General features: G+C 32.1%; 1 protein-coding gene across 2 annotated transcripts in view; it reads left to right on the top strand.

Annotated features, from left to right (window-relative positions):
* The first annotated feature begins 1,926 nt into the window (after positions 1-1,926).
* Positions 1,927-15,472, top strand: part of LOC134707662 (GTPase-activating protein and VPS9 domain-containing protein 1-like) — a 39,149-nt gene continuing 25,603 nt past the window's right edge. Inside the window, exons 1-4 of one of the 2 annotated variants that reach the window (XM_063567633.1) lie at positions 1,927-1,948; positions 7,120-8,274; positions 10,655-10,789; positions 14,018-14,222. In XM_063567633.1, the coding sequence (XP_063423703.1) occupies positions 7,162-8,274; positions 10,655-10,789; positions 14,018-14,222 (1,453 nt within the window). In that variant the 5' untranslated portion in view covers positions 1,927-1,948; positions 7,120-7,161. Of the gene's footprint in view, positions 2,011-7,119; positions 8,275-10,654; positions 10,790-14,017; positions 14,223-15,472 lie in introns of both variants that reach the window. The other variant, XM_063567632.1, reaches the window with a different exon arrangement.

Here is a 15,472-nt window from a genome sequence, read left to right as displayed (position 1 = left end):
ATAATTTATAAAAGATCAGAGTTCCAATTTTCCCGTAGATTCACATATCATATTTATCCAAGAGCAATAAACAACCACTCTTTTTACAGATGTCTAACATAAGAATCACGAAAGCTTGAGAGCAATTTAAATGGGTGATTAAACGACGAAAACGGAAAACGCAGCGGAAACGGAAAATGGAACATAAACGGAAAGAAATATTGAAATGGACGGAATTTCGGGGGTGGGGGTGGGGGGATGTTGAGAACTACGATGATCAATAAAAAAACTGAAATCATAGTTGAGTACAGGTCAGATATATCACACGTTAATCGTCTACGTGTATTAAAAAAACGTATGACCTTTCTATCCAACATTGTGCCTTTTCTCTAAACTATATTTCTGACTTGTATTCAAGTCCCTTTATAGATATAGGAAGATGTGATATGAGTTCCAATGAGACAACTCTCCATCCAAGTCACAATTTATAAAAGTTAAATAATTTAGGTCAAGGTACTGTGTTCAACACGGAGCCGGCCTTGTTTCACACCGAGCAGCAAGCTTTGAAGGACCCCAACAAATCACTGGTGTTAAAAACTATTCAAAAGGGAAAATCAACGGTCTAATCTATATAAAAAAAAAGAGAAACGAGAATCACTTATGAACCACATAATGAAACGACAACTTCTGAACATTAGATTAGGAAAGGTGCAAACAATTGCAGCGGGATTAAACGTTTTGTGTCACCAATCATTCCCCTTATCTGAAACAATAGTGTAACATCCCAACATAGAAAGACACACTATAAAATATCAATTGGAATGGCTTAACGTAATGAAAACAAACGTTGATTATTTTACCCAAAAAAATCTGAAACACAGCAACAAACTGCAACCACCGAAATACTGGCTCCTGACTTGGGACAGGCACATACATAGAGAATGTGGCGGTGTAATTTACAGTGGCGGATCCATAAATTTTCATAAGTGGGGGCCCACTAACTGACCTAAGAGGGGGCCCGCTCCGGTCACGCTTCAGTGATTCCCTATATAAGCAACCAAATTTTTTCCCAAAAAGTCACACATCTTAGACAATCATTACACATCCACTGAACATCCAATGGATTTAGTGTAAAGACAACATAAACAGTCAGAGAAAAAAAACATGATATTGCATGCGCCATCATGTCAGGATACAGGATTCGACATGAAAGTGCATATCTAGATAATAATAGTATTAAGTTCGCTTTTGATGATTTACATGGAACAAGTATATATACTGTTCCCATGATTGACTGTGACCAATAACAAAATCAAAAATGATATAACACATACAATATTTAAAAATCTAATATACTGAGAGCTTTATTGTTTTTAAAATTGTCACACGATGATGACTGCTGTACGGTTACCCATATTTTGACTATTTTATTAATTATGTCTGTTTAGTTCACGCATCATTGTAGATCTAACGGAATTTGATGAGACTGTCATCAAAGTGAGAGGGTTAGCGCTATAAAACTAGCCATGGTTTAATCCACCACTTTTCTACATTTGAAAATTCCTTTTAAGTCAGGAATATGACAGTTCTTGTCCATTCGTTTTAGATGTGTATAGTGGTTTTTTTTTTATTTTGCCATGTGGTTATGAACTTTTCGATTAGACTTTCCTCTAAGTTCAGTATTTTTGTGATTTTACTTTTTGTTTTTTTAAATTAAACTATAATTTTACCATTGTAACTTTGTTCTCAGCTTTCATATCAGATAGAGTTGTCAACGAATTACTTGTCAACGTGTGCACAGAAATGATGATCGAAGTTTTTAACGTTCTTAATTGGCTATACAGCCCTTGGCCATACTGTCGGTATTTAAAGTCGGACTGGTTCAGCTTTTATGAAAGCTTATGCTTTTTCAACTTGAAGCAGTTATCTCCCATCTACATCCGGTCATGCGTAATGAACTGTAAATAAGGTAAGGGTGACTTTTCGGGGGAGGACTAAAACCTAACTTTTACCGTTTTATCGATAGTGCAGGTAAATGACACAGAGTTTCTTCAGTACCCTTAATACTTATGTAGGATTAGCTCATCCTTAAATATTGGTATCATCACTTAGTTATCCTGGTTTGGTCAAAATACCTCATCCGATTCTCAGTGGGAGGTGATTTGCAGACTACACTTGTGTATTAAACGAGTTGTATCTAAACACAACCATGCACACGCTATTCTACCTACCTTAGTTTTTCCAAACGCAGGAGGTCTCTCCTCTATATTTGCTCTGAACTGAGACCACTATTAAACAACACTTGTGCTATTGTAATGACATGAATGAACTCTAGACAGTTTTGGAAAATTAACAACAAAGATTTCGCTGTTTTTAGTCAGAAAAGTTTTCTAGTTTCTTTCTTCTTCGTCCTTTATAGACTAGTACAGGCCTCCCATGGAAGTATTATCATACTGTTTTATGTACATGTTCGCTGTGAGAACAACAAATGTGCGGGTAAGTGTGAATTATCTACAGTAAATAAGGTGATTCTTTTAAATAATGATAAAAACAAGGTTGAAAATCTATATGGACCCCTTTTGAAAGATTCAAGGGTTGTACAGCTTACTAAGTGTTGTGGTAGTCTATATTCTGATAGTGTCTGGGAAAAAACGAGTATTGTTATGCTTGAGTCCTGACAAAAGGAATGAGGAATCCTTCTTTTTGTCCTCTTATTGATGATGTTACTGGCTGTGAATTTGTGTAGTAGGTATGGTAATCAGTTAGTGCACTACTCTGTCAAACATGATGACCTTACATCATGTACATTGAGCTCTCCTTTCCTGCAGTGTCTTCAAGTTTAGTGCCAGTTTAGTTTATTGGACAAGCTATTGACATGATTGAAAGAGCTTGTTTAAGATGGCCTGATGACAGGGATTTTAGGGTAAAGAAAAAGTAGATTTGTTTCTGATAACACAAAAGATTAGGAATATTATTTAATCATGATTATTTTTTTTTGGGGGGAGGGGGGTAGCAGTCATTACATTGCCAAAGTTGAAGAACAATGGGCAATGACCAGTATACAGCATTCTCCCAGGATTCTTGGATAGCGCTGTGGTAAGCGTGTAATTTTCAACAAATTCTTTGTTGCGGCCTGTGGTTTGTTTGTAATTGATTTGTTGTGTTTTTCTTATATTATGCAATTGTTGATTTTTCTTGTAATGATGTCCTAATCATGCTTATGGAAGTTAATACCCCTTTGTTTGTTAATGTTATTGTCTGGATATAGAAGTAGTCTTTTTTTTCTCCATTGTAAATTCATGTAATCCTCATAATATCTGTAAAAACCCAAGGAGAAGTCTTTTTCCATGATGGGTCTACACCAGACTGCCTATGTGAAGAAACCTTAGCACTAACAGGTGATTTTGCAGAACATGTTGGACAAACAATAGTCATTGTCAGCTTCTGTGTTTGGTTTTGTAATCCACTGTAGCAGTGTACTATTAACCTTACGTAACAGTAACGTTGTTTGACAGGAATTGTCATTTTTTAGCATAATGATTTCTCATTTTTCTGACCTTTATGTTTTATAATATTCAAATGCCTTCATCCAAGTTGGACCTCAAGAAAGTAAATTTCTCAAGTTGTATCAGCTTGGGGTTTGTTTTTCTTATCATATCCTCTCAATTGTTTTCAATGGTAAAATTACTGTAGAATTGCTGACTAAACAATTGTTAGTTCGAATAGGTGATACATTTTTTTTTTTTTTTATAATTAAATACTTCAAAGAATTGCTCATTTACGCCGTAACGGGGTTCGTACATGTATGGATAGTAAACCTCGCAAATTGTAACAAACAGCTGTGTTTGATCGTTTTTAAAAATCATCGATATATATCGTTTGTTTAAAATTCATAAAACAAGTTTGTGAGTGTTGTCAGGGTTTTGCAGTGAATTTTTTTCATCTCATTTCATTCATACATGCCTCCACATATTCTTTTAATTAAAAAAATAGATGTTAATCTTCGTAAGACTGGTCCAGCGGAGTTACTTATTACAACGGAAATAATTCATTCAGAAATAGTAAACCAGTTTATCATGTGATCTGAAGTGAAAAATAAGCTGGAAATTTGAAAAAAATTATGAAAAAAATATAGCACCACTCGCGCTGGATAGCTCTGCGGTCAGTTCAAAAGAACACCCGGTAAATGTGATAGCGCTGAAAATCGCAGCCCTAAAATTGTCTGGGGAGAACACTGACTGTATAAATTGGTTTGGTCAAGTTAAGTGATACATGCATGCCTTGGGACAAAAGGCCTGTTTAATTTTAAACTTTGTTCAAATCATGTCCTGTAAAAAGAATCTGGTCCCGTGAAGAGGTTTACTGGACCAAAGTTTCCAGTTAATTTATCTTAGCTTTGGGAACCATTGGGGTTAGGGTTTGAAGCATGTAAGTTACATCGTATGGTCTGTCTAATAACTGCACATGCATTGATGCTTTGGCCTCACCATGCTATATCATGTACAGATTCTCTAATACTTGGTGTACATGTATGTAACAGTAACACAGAAGATTTGGTTGCCTAATTTTAAAAGTAAGATATTTTAATATTTTTAGGTGTTTTTTTTCTCTCCTAATTACAAATAACATTTTTAATGTTTGTCTGTATTTACATCTGCACAAGTATTTGTCATGTCAAAATGAAATATATATTGTACAAGTAGCACAAAGGTTAATCAGAGATGCATTAAATACTATAGTCTCCATATAATGACAGAAAATTTAGTGTCAAGGTCACTGCTCCCACTGGAAATATAATTGTGATCTAATTACCGAATTACAATAATTATGTAAACATCACATGCACATTTTTGTATGTTATATGTGCTGGTTTCAGTATCATTGCTTAAAGTTATGATTGCACATAAGGTACATGTAAACAAAACAATTTTTTTTTTTATTATCAAAAAATTATATATTTACAATGCTCTCTTGCAACAAATTGCATATATACATCTAGTATAACATGTATACATTGTAAATGTTAGTTTAAAAAATTTTACTCTCAGTTTGAGCAAAGAGCATATTTATATGTTTTATCTAAATATGATTTGTTTATCATTGTTTATAACTTTACAATAAAACTGGACAAAGTCAAAAAGGTTAATGAGTTTGTAAGGTAAATGTATGCTTATATATTATTGATATTAAAACACAAACATGATTAAACAGCAATTCATTTCTTGGTCATAGTATTACAATGTACTAAACTGACGAAAACTGTGAGTGAAATGTTGGATTTGCACATCATTGAACACCATGAAAATAAGCTTCAGTTTATTTATTACTTTGAAATATCTCTAGTTGTAAAAAAAATTGTCAAGGCTACATAAAAGATTAATTTACATGTAGTTAAAAGACTACACAGTTTAATTGATATGTTGAAAAAGTGTTATATTTCTGAAGAGCCAGAAGATGTACATATATAAAGATTACATCAGGAAGTTTGTATATGACCACGAATATATATAAATGTACAACAACTTTGTAGTCTGAATTTGTGCCTGTTTGCCACATCTTGGAATGACTTTAACATTTCTACCCAATCAGCAACATGACATAAACAATTTTAAATTCTTGTCAAATAAGTGAAAAACGTTTTTTGACATTCAATGGTTTTAAGAAATTGGGATTCCTATGGCGTATAAACACGATAGATGAGAAGTCTTATCATGCTTATGCTTTTATAAGACTGATGTTCCTTGCCATAATTTTTTTCTTGTTACACATGTATGTTCTTTTTCTTTTTATGTAAACAGTAAAGGAAATAAAACAAAATGTCTTGTCATATCTTACATAACATTAGCTGCGGAACCATAGCTCTTCAGTCTTTATGTTATTTTTTTACTATTTGCGGACCATAGATGGTCCGCAAATAGTCAAAAATAACATAAGGACCTAAGAGCTACAGTTCCACAGCTAACATAACATGTTCATTGTATTATACTCCCTTTCTATGAGAAGGGGCCCTGGGTTACAATGTTCTTTGCTTTCACAATGTCTGAACTTCTATACAATGTATTTTGTTCATTGTTGCTAGAACATCAAGGTTATCAAAGTTTTATGTATTGGCCTAAGTATTCAATTTCAAAACTTCAATTGGAATTGTGTTTATATCAAACATTAAACTAAGTATGATCTGTTAAAAATAGAAACAGTCGATCAATAAATTCACATAATTTTAAGTGGAAAGAAGTTTAAGTGTGGAATATAAATTTAATGCATCAAGTAAAAAACGCTTCAGGGTCGTATTATTGATTATCATATGACAGTAAGATCAAGACAAGATTTTTTAAAATGAAGGTTTTGGGGTCAAGAGTGTTTAAGAGTTCAAAATGAATTCAGATAGTTCAGTCAATTGTCAGTGGCTTTTTTTTTTCATTTCCTAATCAAAATGTTCCGCTTAATTTCAGAGTGACTGTGAACCTGATCTGTACGTAGAAATGAAATATTTTGGTTAAAAACTCTTAGCTCAAAAAAAACTTCCAATACAGAAATTACCCGTTTTTTATGAACATGATGCATTTAAATAATTTTTTTAATAATCATGTGTTTTAAAAGTTTTTCTGTTTGACATCATATGCAGGTGATTTGTAAAAAAATATTAACTTATAATTAAGAATAAAATATTACAAAATGTATTTTAAAACTGAAGTCAAAATACTCATATATATAAAAACATTAAACATGTTGAATTAAAACAAAAGAATGATTTCCTTAAGTAGTTTACTTCCTAAATATTGGTTCCTTAAATTATATGATCATGATGATAGTTTTTGTTGTGAATATATCAATGAATATTGATCAGAACGTTACAAGATACAGGAAATAAGTTTTACATTTTCCAATAAAAACTTCTAAAGTCAAATGTTTCCCAAACAAATTAAAGGTAAATGTAAACATGGTGAAAAAAATCTCTACCTAGTACCCTGACTTCCCCAATTTTTTTCCTCATGTAACAATCAGCACATGTGCAATGTATATATTTCATGTAACAATCAGCACATGTGCAATGTACATGTATTTGTTTGGCCTTAGAAAGAGGTATGACATTTGAAAAAAGAGTAATTCATTTAATAATTCTCTGATGTTCTTTTTCAGAACTCCATGATGTGATAAGTAATAGATAAAAACACAAGAAAAATGACCCTACCGTCAGATCTGGTTGAACTAGCCCATCATCTCAAACAGGAGAATTTGTTTGTTCATGCTCAACGAACAAATATACATAAAACATTTGAAGATGTCAGAAAATACTCGGATGATTTATTTCACCAGTCGTGGATTGCAAGACAACAGCGATCGTGTATGTACAAGCTGTTGTTTGCATCTAACATATCAGCAAAGGAAGTCTGTAGCAATAACAACCAACTAGAATGGACCAATTTTGTAGATGGGTATAAATATTTAGGATACCAAGACTCCAAATATGGAGAATTTTTGAAAATTTTAAGAGATAGTCCAGTTTATGCAGCACATTGTATAGATAACGGGGAAAAATCTACTGTTGAAAATACTCAAGATGTTCTAAAAACTATTGTGTCAGCTGTTTATGGCAATGTTATTCTTCATGAGGATGAACACTTAGCAATGCAGATGATGAAAACATTAGCTGAATTACAGTTGGCTAATGCTGAGGACCCTCGACGTTTGATACGAAAGGGTTCATGTGGATTCCGGTTAATGTTTTTACAACTGTTTGACTGTCTCTTCTCAGCAAGGTTGTTTTTGACAGCAGCCCTGCATGAAGCAGTGATGAAGCTTATGATGGAGGATGAATGGTTTTACGATATTGACCCGGGGAAAGCATTAGTCAGATTCCCTGCTGCAGAAAGGCAGAAACGATTTGGCGCTGAAGGGACTCCTCAATATGCTGAAAAAATGCAAGAATATAGAAAATTTATTGTAGATAAACTAGTTATTTTAACAAATAGATTTGTGTCGGCATTAAAAAATAATATGCACTGTTTTCCGCCAGCTTTAGGATGGCTGATATCGCAGGTCTATCATATTCTGCTAAAAACTGGCAAACATGAGATTGATAAAATCCGTGTAATTTGTGTAGACTTAGTATTTACATTATTTGTGTGTCCAGCTATCTGTGATCCCGAGCCTTATGGTATAACATCGGATATACATATCAGTCACATTGCCCGCCATAATCTGATGCAGATTGCCCAAATTATACAAGTGCTTGCCGTATCTCAGTGGGAAGAAGATTCTAAGGAAAAAGACTTGTACGACAGATTTGAAAAGGTAAAATATTACAGCGGCAAATTGACTATTTGCAATGATTGGTACATGTACAAATGATGTATAATTGTAGCTCTTGTATGATTTACTACAATGTACATACATTGTACAATGTAGTATATCTAAATTCATCTCTTCAGTTGAGCACTTTATAAAACCTGTGCCTGCAGTGCTCTTTTTTCAAACACATGTTATTATTAGTTTGTATACGGAGGCGGTGTTAGCTAACTTCTTAAAAGCTTTATATTTTAGAAGGTAGAAGACCTTGATGCTGCATACTTTGTATATAGATGCCTCATGTTACAAACTTTTCATCAGTCACATGTCCAATGTCCTTGACATCATTTTCATGGTTCAGTGACTACTTGAAAAAAAAAGTTAAGATTTTTTGTAATGTTAAATTCTCTCTTTATTATAAGTAATAGGATAACTATATTTGGTATATGCTTACCTTGCAAGGTCCTCATGCCAATCAGACAGTTTTCACTTGACCTGGACCCAATTTCATGGATCAGTGAACAAGGTTAAGTTTTGGTGGTCAAGTCCATATCTCAGATACTATAAGCAATAGGTCTAGTATATTCAGTGTATGGAAGGACTGTAAGGTGTACATGTCCAACTGGCAGGTGTCATCTGACCTTGACCTCATTTTCATGGTTCAGTGGTTTTAGATAAGTTTTTGTGTTTGGTCTGTTTTTCTTATACTATATGCAATAGGTCTACTATATTTGGTGTATGGAATGATTGTAAGGTGTACATGTCTAGCTGACAGGTCACAGGTGTCATCTGACCTTGACCTCATTTTCATGGTTCAGTGGTCAAAGTTAAGTTTTTGAGTTTTGATCTATTTTTCTATTACTTTATGTATTAGGTCAACTACAATGTATATTTGGTGTATGGAAATATTTTATGATCTATATGACTGTTATGCAGGTTTTATTTGACCTTGACCTCATTTTCACGGTCCATTTCTAAGTGTTAACTGTTTGTGTTTTGGTCTGTTTTTCTTAATTTATAAGCAATAAGTCAACTATATTTGCTGTATTGAAGAATTGTTAGCTGTACATGTCTGCCTGGCATGGTTCGTCTGACCTTGACCTTGTTTTCATGGTTCATTGATCAATTTTTCGTTTTCTTGGTTAATGTTGAGTTTATGTGACAGTGGTAATAAAGCTTTATATTTAGGTCTATCAACATGATATCAATGATTAGTAAAGAAGGCGAGAAATTTCAGTGTGTGCACTCTTGTTATAGTTTTTTCACTATTATAATAAAATAAATTTATCATTTCACAATCATTATAGACACCTTTTCAATTAATGACAATATTTAAGAAATAATTCTTTCATGCAACATTGTGTGCAATGCTCATTTTATTATCTGTAGGCATTATTTGTCAATAGATATTGATACCTGCATCATGTACATGTACTTGTAGAAAAAGCAATTGCAAGGTGTAAAATGTTGACAAATATAATGCTTTCGAATTTCCATTTCAAAACAAGCATTGAACTATTGTACTTTCAGATGGCCCAGCTCCCAGCAAGCAGCCATTTTGATCTGTACAATGTTAATACATGAAATATAGAATTAATATTCGAAGCAGGAATGTTCTAGAAAACAAATTAAAATAATTCATGATTATTTTTTTTTTTATATAATTTAACTTGTAGAATGATTTTATTTAACTCTGTAGCATAAGCAACCAACACCAACAAAAATGTTTTGTTTGATCTTATATTACATGTAGGTGTTATTCGAAATACATGTGAGGTTTCATTTCAATTGTGATGTCACACAGATGCACATCATGTTCTACTGCCAACATTGGAGTTAAAACATGGCTGTTTTACCAAGCAAAAGGAGAGCATCATATTAGAATGAACATTTATCATGTTTATACAAATTAGTTTTATTTAGAAATGTTGAGATTTTTTGCTTACCATTTGGCTATTTGTGTTCTTGTGTTTAATATTGAAATTTCATAAGCAATCATGCATTCTAGTTATACCTTACAAAAGAACAATGAATTTAAACAAAATGCATCAAAATGTTATTCCCATTTGTAGTTTACACCATGAAAAGTCAACACCATGACAAGTCAACCCCATGACTAGTCGACACCATGACAAGTCGACACCATGACAAGTCATTGCAAGTCATGAAGTTATAGATCAAGTTAAAATTCCGTTCCATTAAAATGAATTTTTAACCAGTAGGGGACTAGTTACACATGTATAAGTGTATTGCCATGCAATACTCCCAGAACACTTGTTATTATTCAAAATGCACATGTACAAAGAAAAGACATCATGAACAATGGAAATTGAAATGCAAATACACATAAACAGAATTTTGATATGGTTTGGTCTTTTCATTGCAGGGTTGTGTATCCTCGTTGTTAGACTCCATCTTGGAGACTTGTGGAACAGAACTACCAAACTATAACCATGGTAACAGATTACAGGTTTTGTCAAGATCATCAACATTGATCACAGTCACCCAACTAAACAATCTGGTTTGTATATAGAAAGAATATTTTTTATGCTAAACATATGGGCAGTATATGTAACTGTTTTTAGGTCAGTGCCTCTGTTTATTAGTCGATCCATTTATCCGTCTGTCCTGCTTTGGGTTTAAGTTTTTAGTGAAAGTTTTTAATGATGTCATGGATGTTGAAGGCCAATCAACTTGAATTTTAGTACATATGTTCCCTAATAATGCCTAATATATGATCTTTCTAATTTTAATGCCTAATAAGAGTTTGACCTAATTTCACAGTCCCCTGAACATAGAAAATGATCCATGTACTATGTAAACTGTGGAGTATCAAGAATTTCACAGTTTGACGCTTCATTTTATATTATTATTGTGACCAACCCTGGTGTGGTCGTTAAACATTATTAAAATCATCAGTTTATTTTTATAATTAATCCTTCTACTTATATTTAACAATGCTTATATTTATACTTTATGTTTAGATAATTTTATTCATCAGTTTTCAAAATAGATATGTAAGCTTCTTTGTAAGGCTATTACATGATGAGAGTGGTTAACCGTTCAATCGAGTAAATTTTATGTAGCATTTAGATAACATGTTACATGTAGTTTTTCACCCACTGTACAGGTTACTTGTTTTAATCGTAATCCAGGATTATTCAATACACCAGCTGATTAAATGTACGTGCATCCTGTTAGAGTTATGATAACCTTATCATGTTTATCCTGATGCAACTATAAAGTCATAAAAAAGATTGAATAAACAATGTTTTTTTAATGTTTTGGATTAAAGAAAAAAATACTTGTTTGAATTTGGAGAAGACACAATGAAAGAGAACATTTGAATTTTATTTCAGAGGCTGTTATAACAGTTTAATGTCAGTATTGGGTACTTTTGTACTATCTTTTAATAAAGAAGAAACCATTGAATGAAGAAATTTTACAAAAGAAATTTTAGTATTATGAATTAAACATGTTACATTGTACATACAAACTGACAGTGATTTACATGATTTAAGCAGCCAGTGTATAATTAATCATCTAGACAATAGATTAACTTAAACAAGTACCAAACTTCCCTTTTTAATGACAAAACATTAATAGAATTCTTCATGCAATCATAAATCACCCAAAAATCTGCTGAGGTTCCTTTGAATCTAAAAAGAGAAACAAACTTCGTCCTGATAAATAAGTAGAAAAGATAGTAAGAAAATCAGAACGAAAAAATTGCTACAAAACAAGTAGACATATCTATGAAGTCAGTTATACTTTTGTCCTTCCATCCATAAGAGCTATTTTGTATATATACAACTCTTTTAAGATTTATAGATGTTTTAGGTAAAGAAATCTTGAAGATAATCTGTAATAAGCCCTTTGTTTTTGCAAACTGTAACTGTTTGATAAGCATTTTTTTACCTCTAGTTATATATAACATCTTCTTCAATCAATAATATTTTTTTAGAAGTAGGTATACAGCTAGCATGCAGGCTCAAGGTTAAAGCAATTTTTAAGCCCTTAAGGTTCTCAGTAAATTTAAAACAATTTATTTCCATTGTAAACCTCTATAACATTTATAGATTTAATGGGTACAATAAAGCGAAATATATCAACATCAAAATACAAAATATTTAAGAGTGAAGTGTTTTTCATATCTATCAATAGGAAAAGTAAATTGATTTTGAAGTGTATTGAACTAGCTGAGAACACTTAAGCCACTTAATATAAATGAAGTCATCCCATCAGAATAAAAAAAAAAAGAAACAATTTTTGTTTATCAATGTTGGTAAATAACAAGTGTTCCTGCAAAGAAGAAGAAATTCCCAATTTTGCAATTGTACTAACGCCTTAAGGAAGAGACTGGAATGCTAATATGATTTTGACATACTTGTAAATGTAAAATTAGTACATGATATGCAATAAGTGTGTCACTATAGACAGTGGAATACTATTTCAAGTGATTATTTCCTAGTATTTCGATTCATCAGGATATTGCTCATAAACAAGTCATGCACGTTGGTCTGTTTGTCAATAAATTAAGATATAAATAAACATGAAATGAACATTCTGTGACCTATTTTAAAAAAGTATTTTGATCTTCAAAGACGACAGGAACTGTACATGTAATTTTCACACTACAGTGACCTGGTGACACACTTCTACTTTTGTAACTTTTCTCTTTTGTTCATGAGTCATTAATACCCAAATTATATTATCTATTTTATTGTAACATTTTATTTTATTTTCTTTTTCTTCTGTAAAATTGAGAATGGAAACGGAGAATGTGCCAAAGAGACAACAACCCAACTAAAGATCAGAAATCAGCAAAATGCCACCAATGGGTCTTCAACACAGTGAGAAAATATGGCATCTGGAGGCAGGCTTCAGCTGTCCCCTAAACAAAATGTGAACTAGTTTCATGAAAATGGACGTCACTCTAAACTCCAAAACATATATAATTAAAACTAAATTTAAAAAAACATACAAGACTAAGAAAGGCTCCTGACTTGGGACAGGTGCAAAAAATCACACAAAATTTTTCATTTATCATGTTTATATTCATAAAAAAAAGCAGACAGATAAATTCAATATGCAGTATTTCCTAATGCAAAATTATATTTCAAGGAGATGCTATTTTAGGTTGGTGAATGTTGCATTTAGATTCAAAGGTTCATATCATGAGTGCATTTGTACTTCCTTACTTACAATGCAATATGTTATACAATATTTATTAAACAAAAACTGTTTCATTTTTCAAAAGTTCAAAAATCCAATTATTGATCTTTACATTTGAACTATGAAAAAAAAATTGTGATCCAGTGACATTCAAATTGAGTTCACAATACTGTCCATAAAGTAAGGCCATACAAAAAAATATGCATTGCAGGTTTCCTTAATATTAAAATTAGGGTAGGAAAGTAGGAATTTATTTTGGCGTAAAAGTGAAACAGACAAAATGGGCTAGCAATAGATCAAAATAATTCACATGTTTATTTCTATTTGTTTCTGATTGAAACTTAAATACTGTGGATTTGTTTAATGTCATGTGGGTAACACACTCTGGAAACAAATTTTAAATAATTTTTTATTGTGTTCTATAATTAATTTGTGGTTCACTTATACCTTGTAATATATGAAAAAAGTACATGTACTCCTCAAATAAAGATGAATCCACAGTGAAAATTGTTTTAATTTCCTGACAAGTGCATATAAATAAAAGTTAATTATTGTTCTTTTTCTACATTTATAGGTAACTTTTTTCCGTAACATGGTACAAAATGTTGAAGACGATTCGCCAGAAAGGAAACAGATTGAGGAAGCAATTAATGGATTACCTCTCTCGTTAAGTAATTCCTCACAAACCAATCAATCAGGTACCCCTGTTGGAACCCCTCCTGGTACACCGTCAGGCCAAAGGAAGGGAGAGAAAAAGAAAGAAAAGGAGGCTGTAAAAGGTATATAACGTGACGGTACCCAAATTGCACCTATTTGACGTTTTTTTCACCTACGTTTTTTTATGATCAAGATTGTTTTTTTTGTAGCCCTATCCTTCTTTATTGTATAGGTACACCAGTTTGATTTTTAATCCATATTGAGTCATAAAAAAATGGGTTTGAATCAACCTCCAAACTATCCAAGATTCTGTAATGAGGAATACCCAAATTGCATCCATACTTAAATTCACATTGTCAAAAGTCTTATAACTGAGCTTCTGTTTAATTTCTTAAAATATTTTGAACAATTGGATATTAGTCCATGCTTACTCTTCATACTTTACGAAATGGATACTTTTTTTTAAAAAGATGACGTTTTGATGAGGTTGCAAGGTGACGTTTTCGTACATTTTGCTTTTTTTTAGTAAACAGCCATCTGTTGATAAATACTGTGAACGTTTTGTGTATATCTAAATATGTTTACCTATGTTGAAAGACGTACATAGTATCAAATCATAAAAATACAAATTGATTAGTCTCTAGAAAATCTTGTCTTAAAGATTTCCGTGCTATTTTTTCTGAAAAGGTGCAATTTGGGTACTCTTACGTTATGGGAAAAGTGGTTACAGTCTTAAAACATTGGACATTTTCAAAGTACCATAGCATCACAGCAATGTTAAATCTGTGAATTTGAGAAGCAAATTTTTGTTTTTCTTTTTCCGGGATCTTAAATCTTGCTATTGGAATATGGTGACAACACCATCTGCACTGTGTCTATTGCTCTAGACCATGCTGCCACCTAGACTGAACTAAAAAGTTCAACTTTCTGTGGCACATATTTATATAATTAGATTTAAAAAAATTGTGAAATTTTGCTTACCCTTCAAAATGTTGTATATCAATGTGAAATAAAACCATGTTCTATACCAACAAAAGTACAGTTTTTTCCCATCTTCACAAAAAAATTAATTGCCAAAAATAAAGGGATCCATAGAAGCTAACATAGCTAAAACATTGATGATTTTAACTTTTGTATATGTAAACATGATATGTTGATGGTGGCAAGTGGTTCAAAAAAGTATCCAGTTTTCAAAGTTAAATATTTATGAAAGTTACAAATGGTAAACAGCAGTGTTATAGCCTATAGAAAAACAAATTGTTTAAATATGTGGTAAATGAATTTATATGACACTTATCTAAAATAAGATAATGACAATATTTTGTTCAAGATTCTGTGGGGTTGATCATGAAAAGAAAGATCAAATAGCAAG

Source organism: Mytilus trossulus, chromosome 2 (assembly GCF_036588685.1).
Source record: "Mytilus trossulus isolate FHL-02 chromosome 2, PNRI_Mtr1.1.1.hap1, whole genome shotgun sequence".
Classification (NCBI taxonomy): Eukaryota; Metazoa; Mollusca; class Bivalvia; order Mytilida; family Mytilidae; genus Mytilus; species Mytilus trossulus.
The sequence above is the reverse complement of the archived record's forward strand: the minus strand, read 5'-3'. Positions and strand labels throughout refer to the sequence as shown.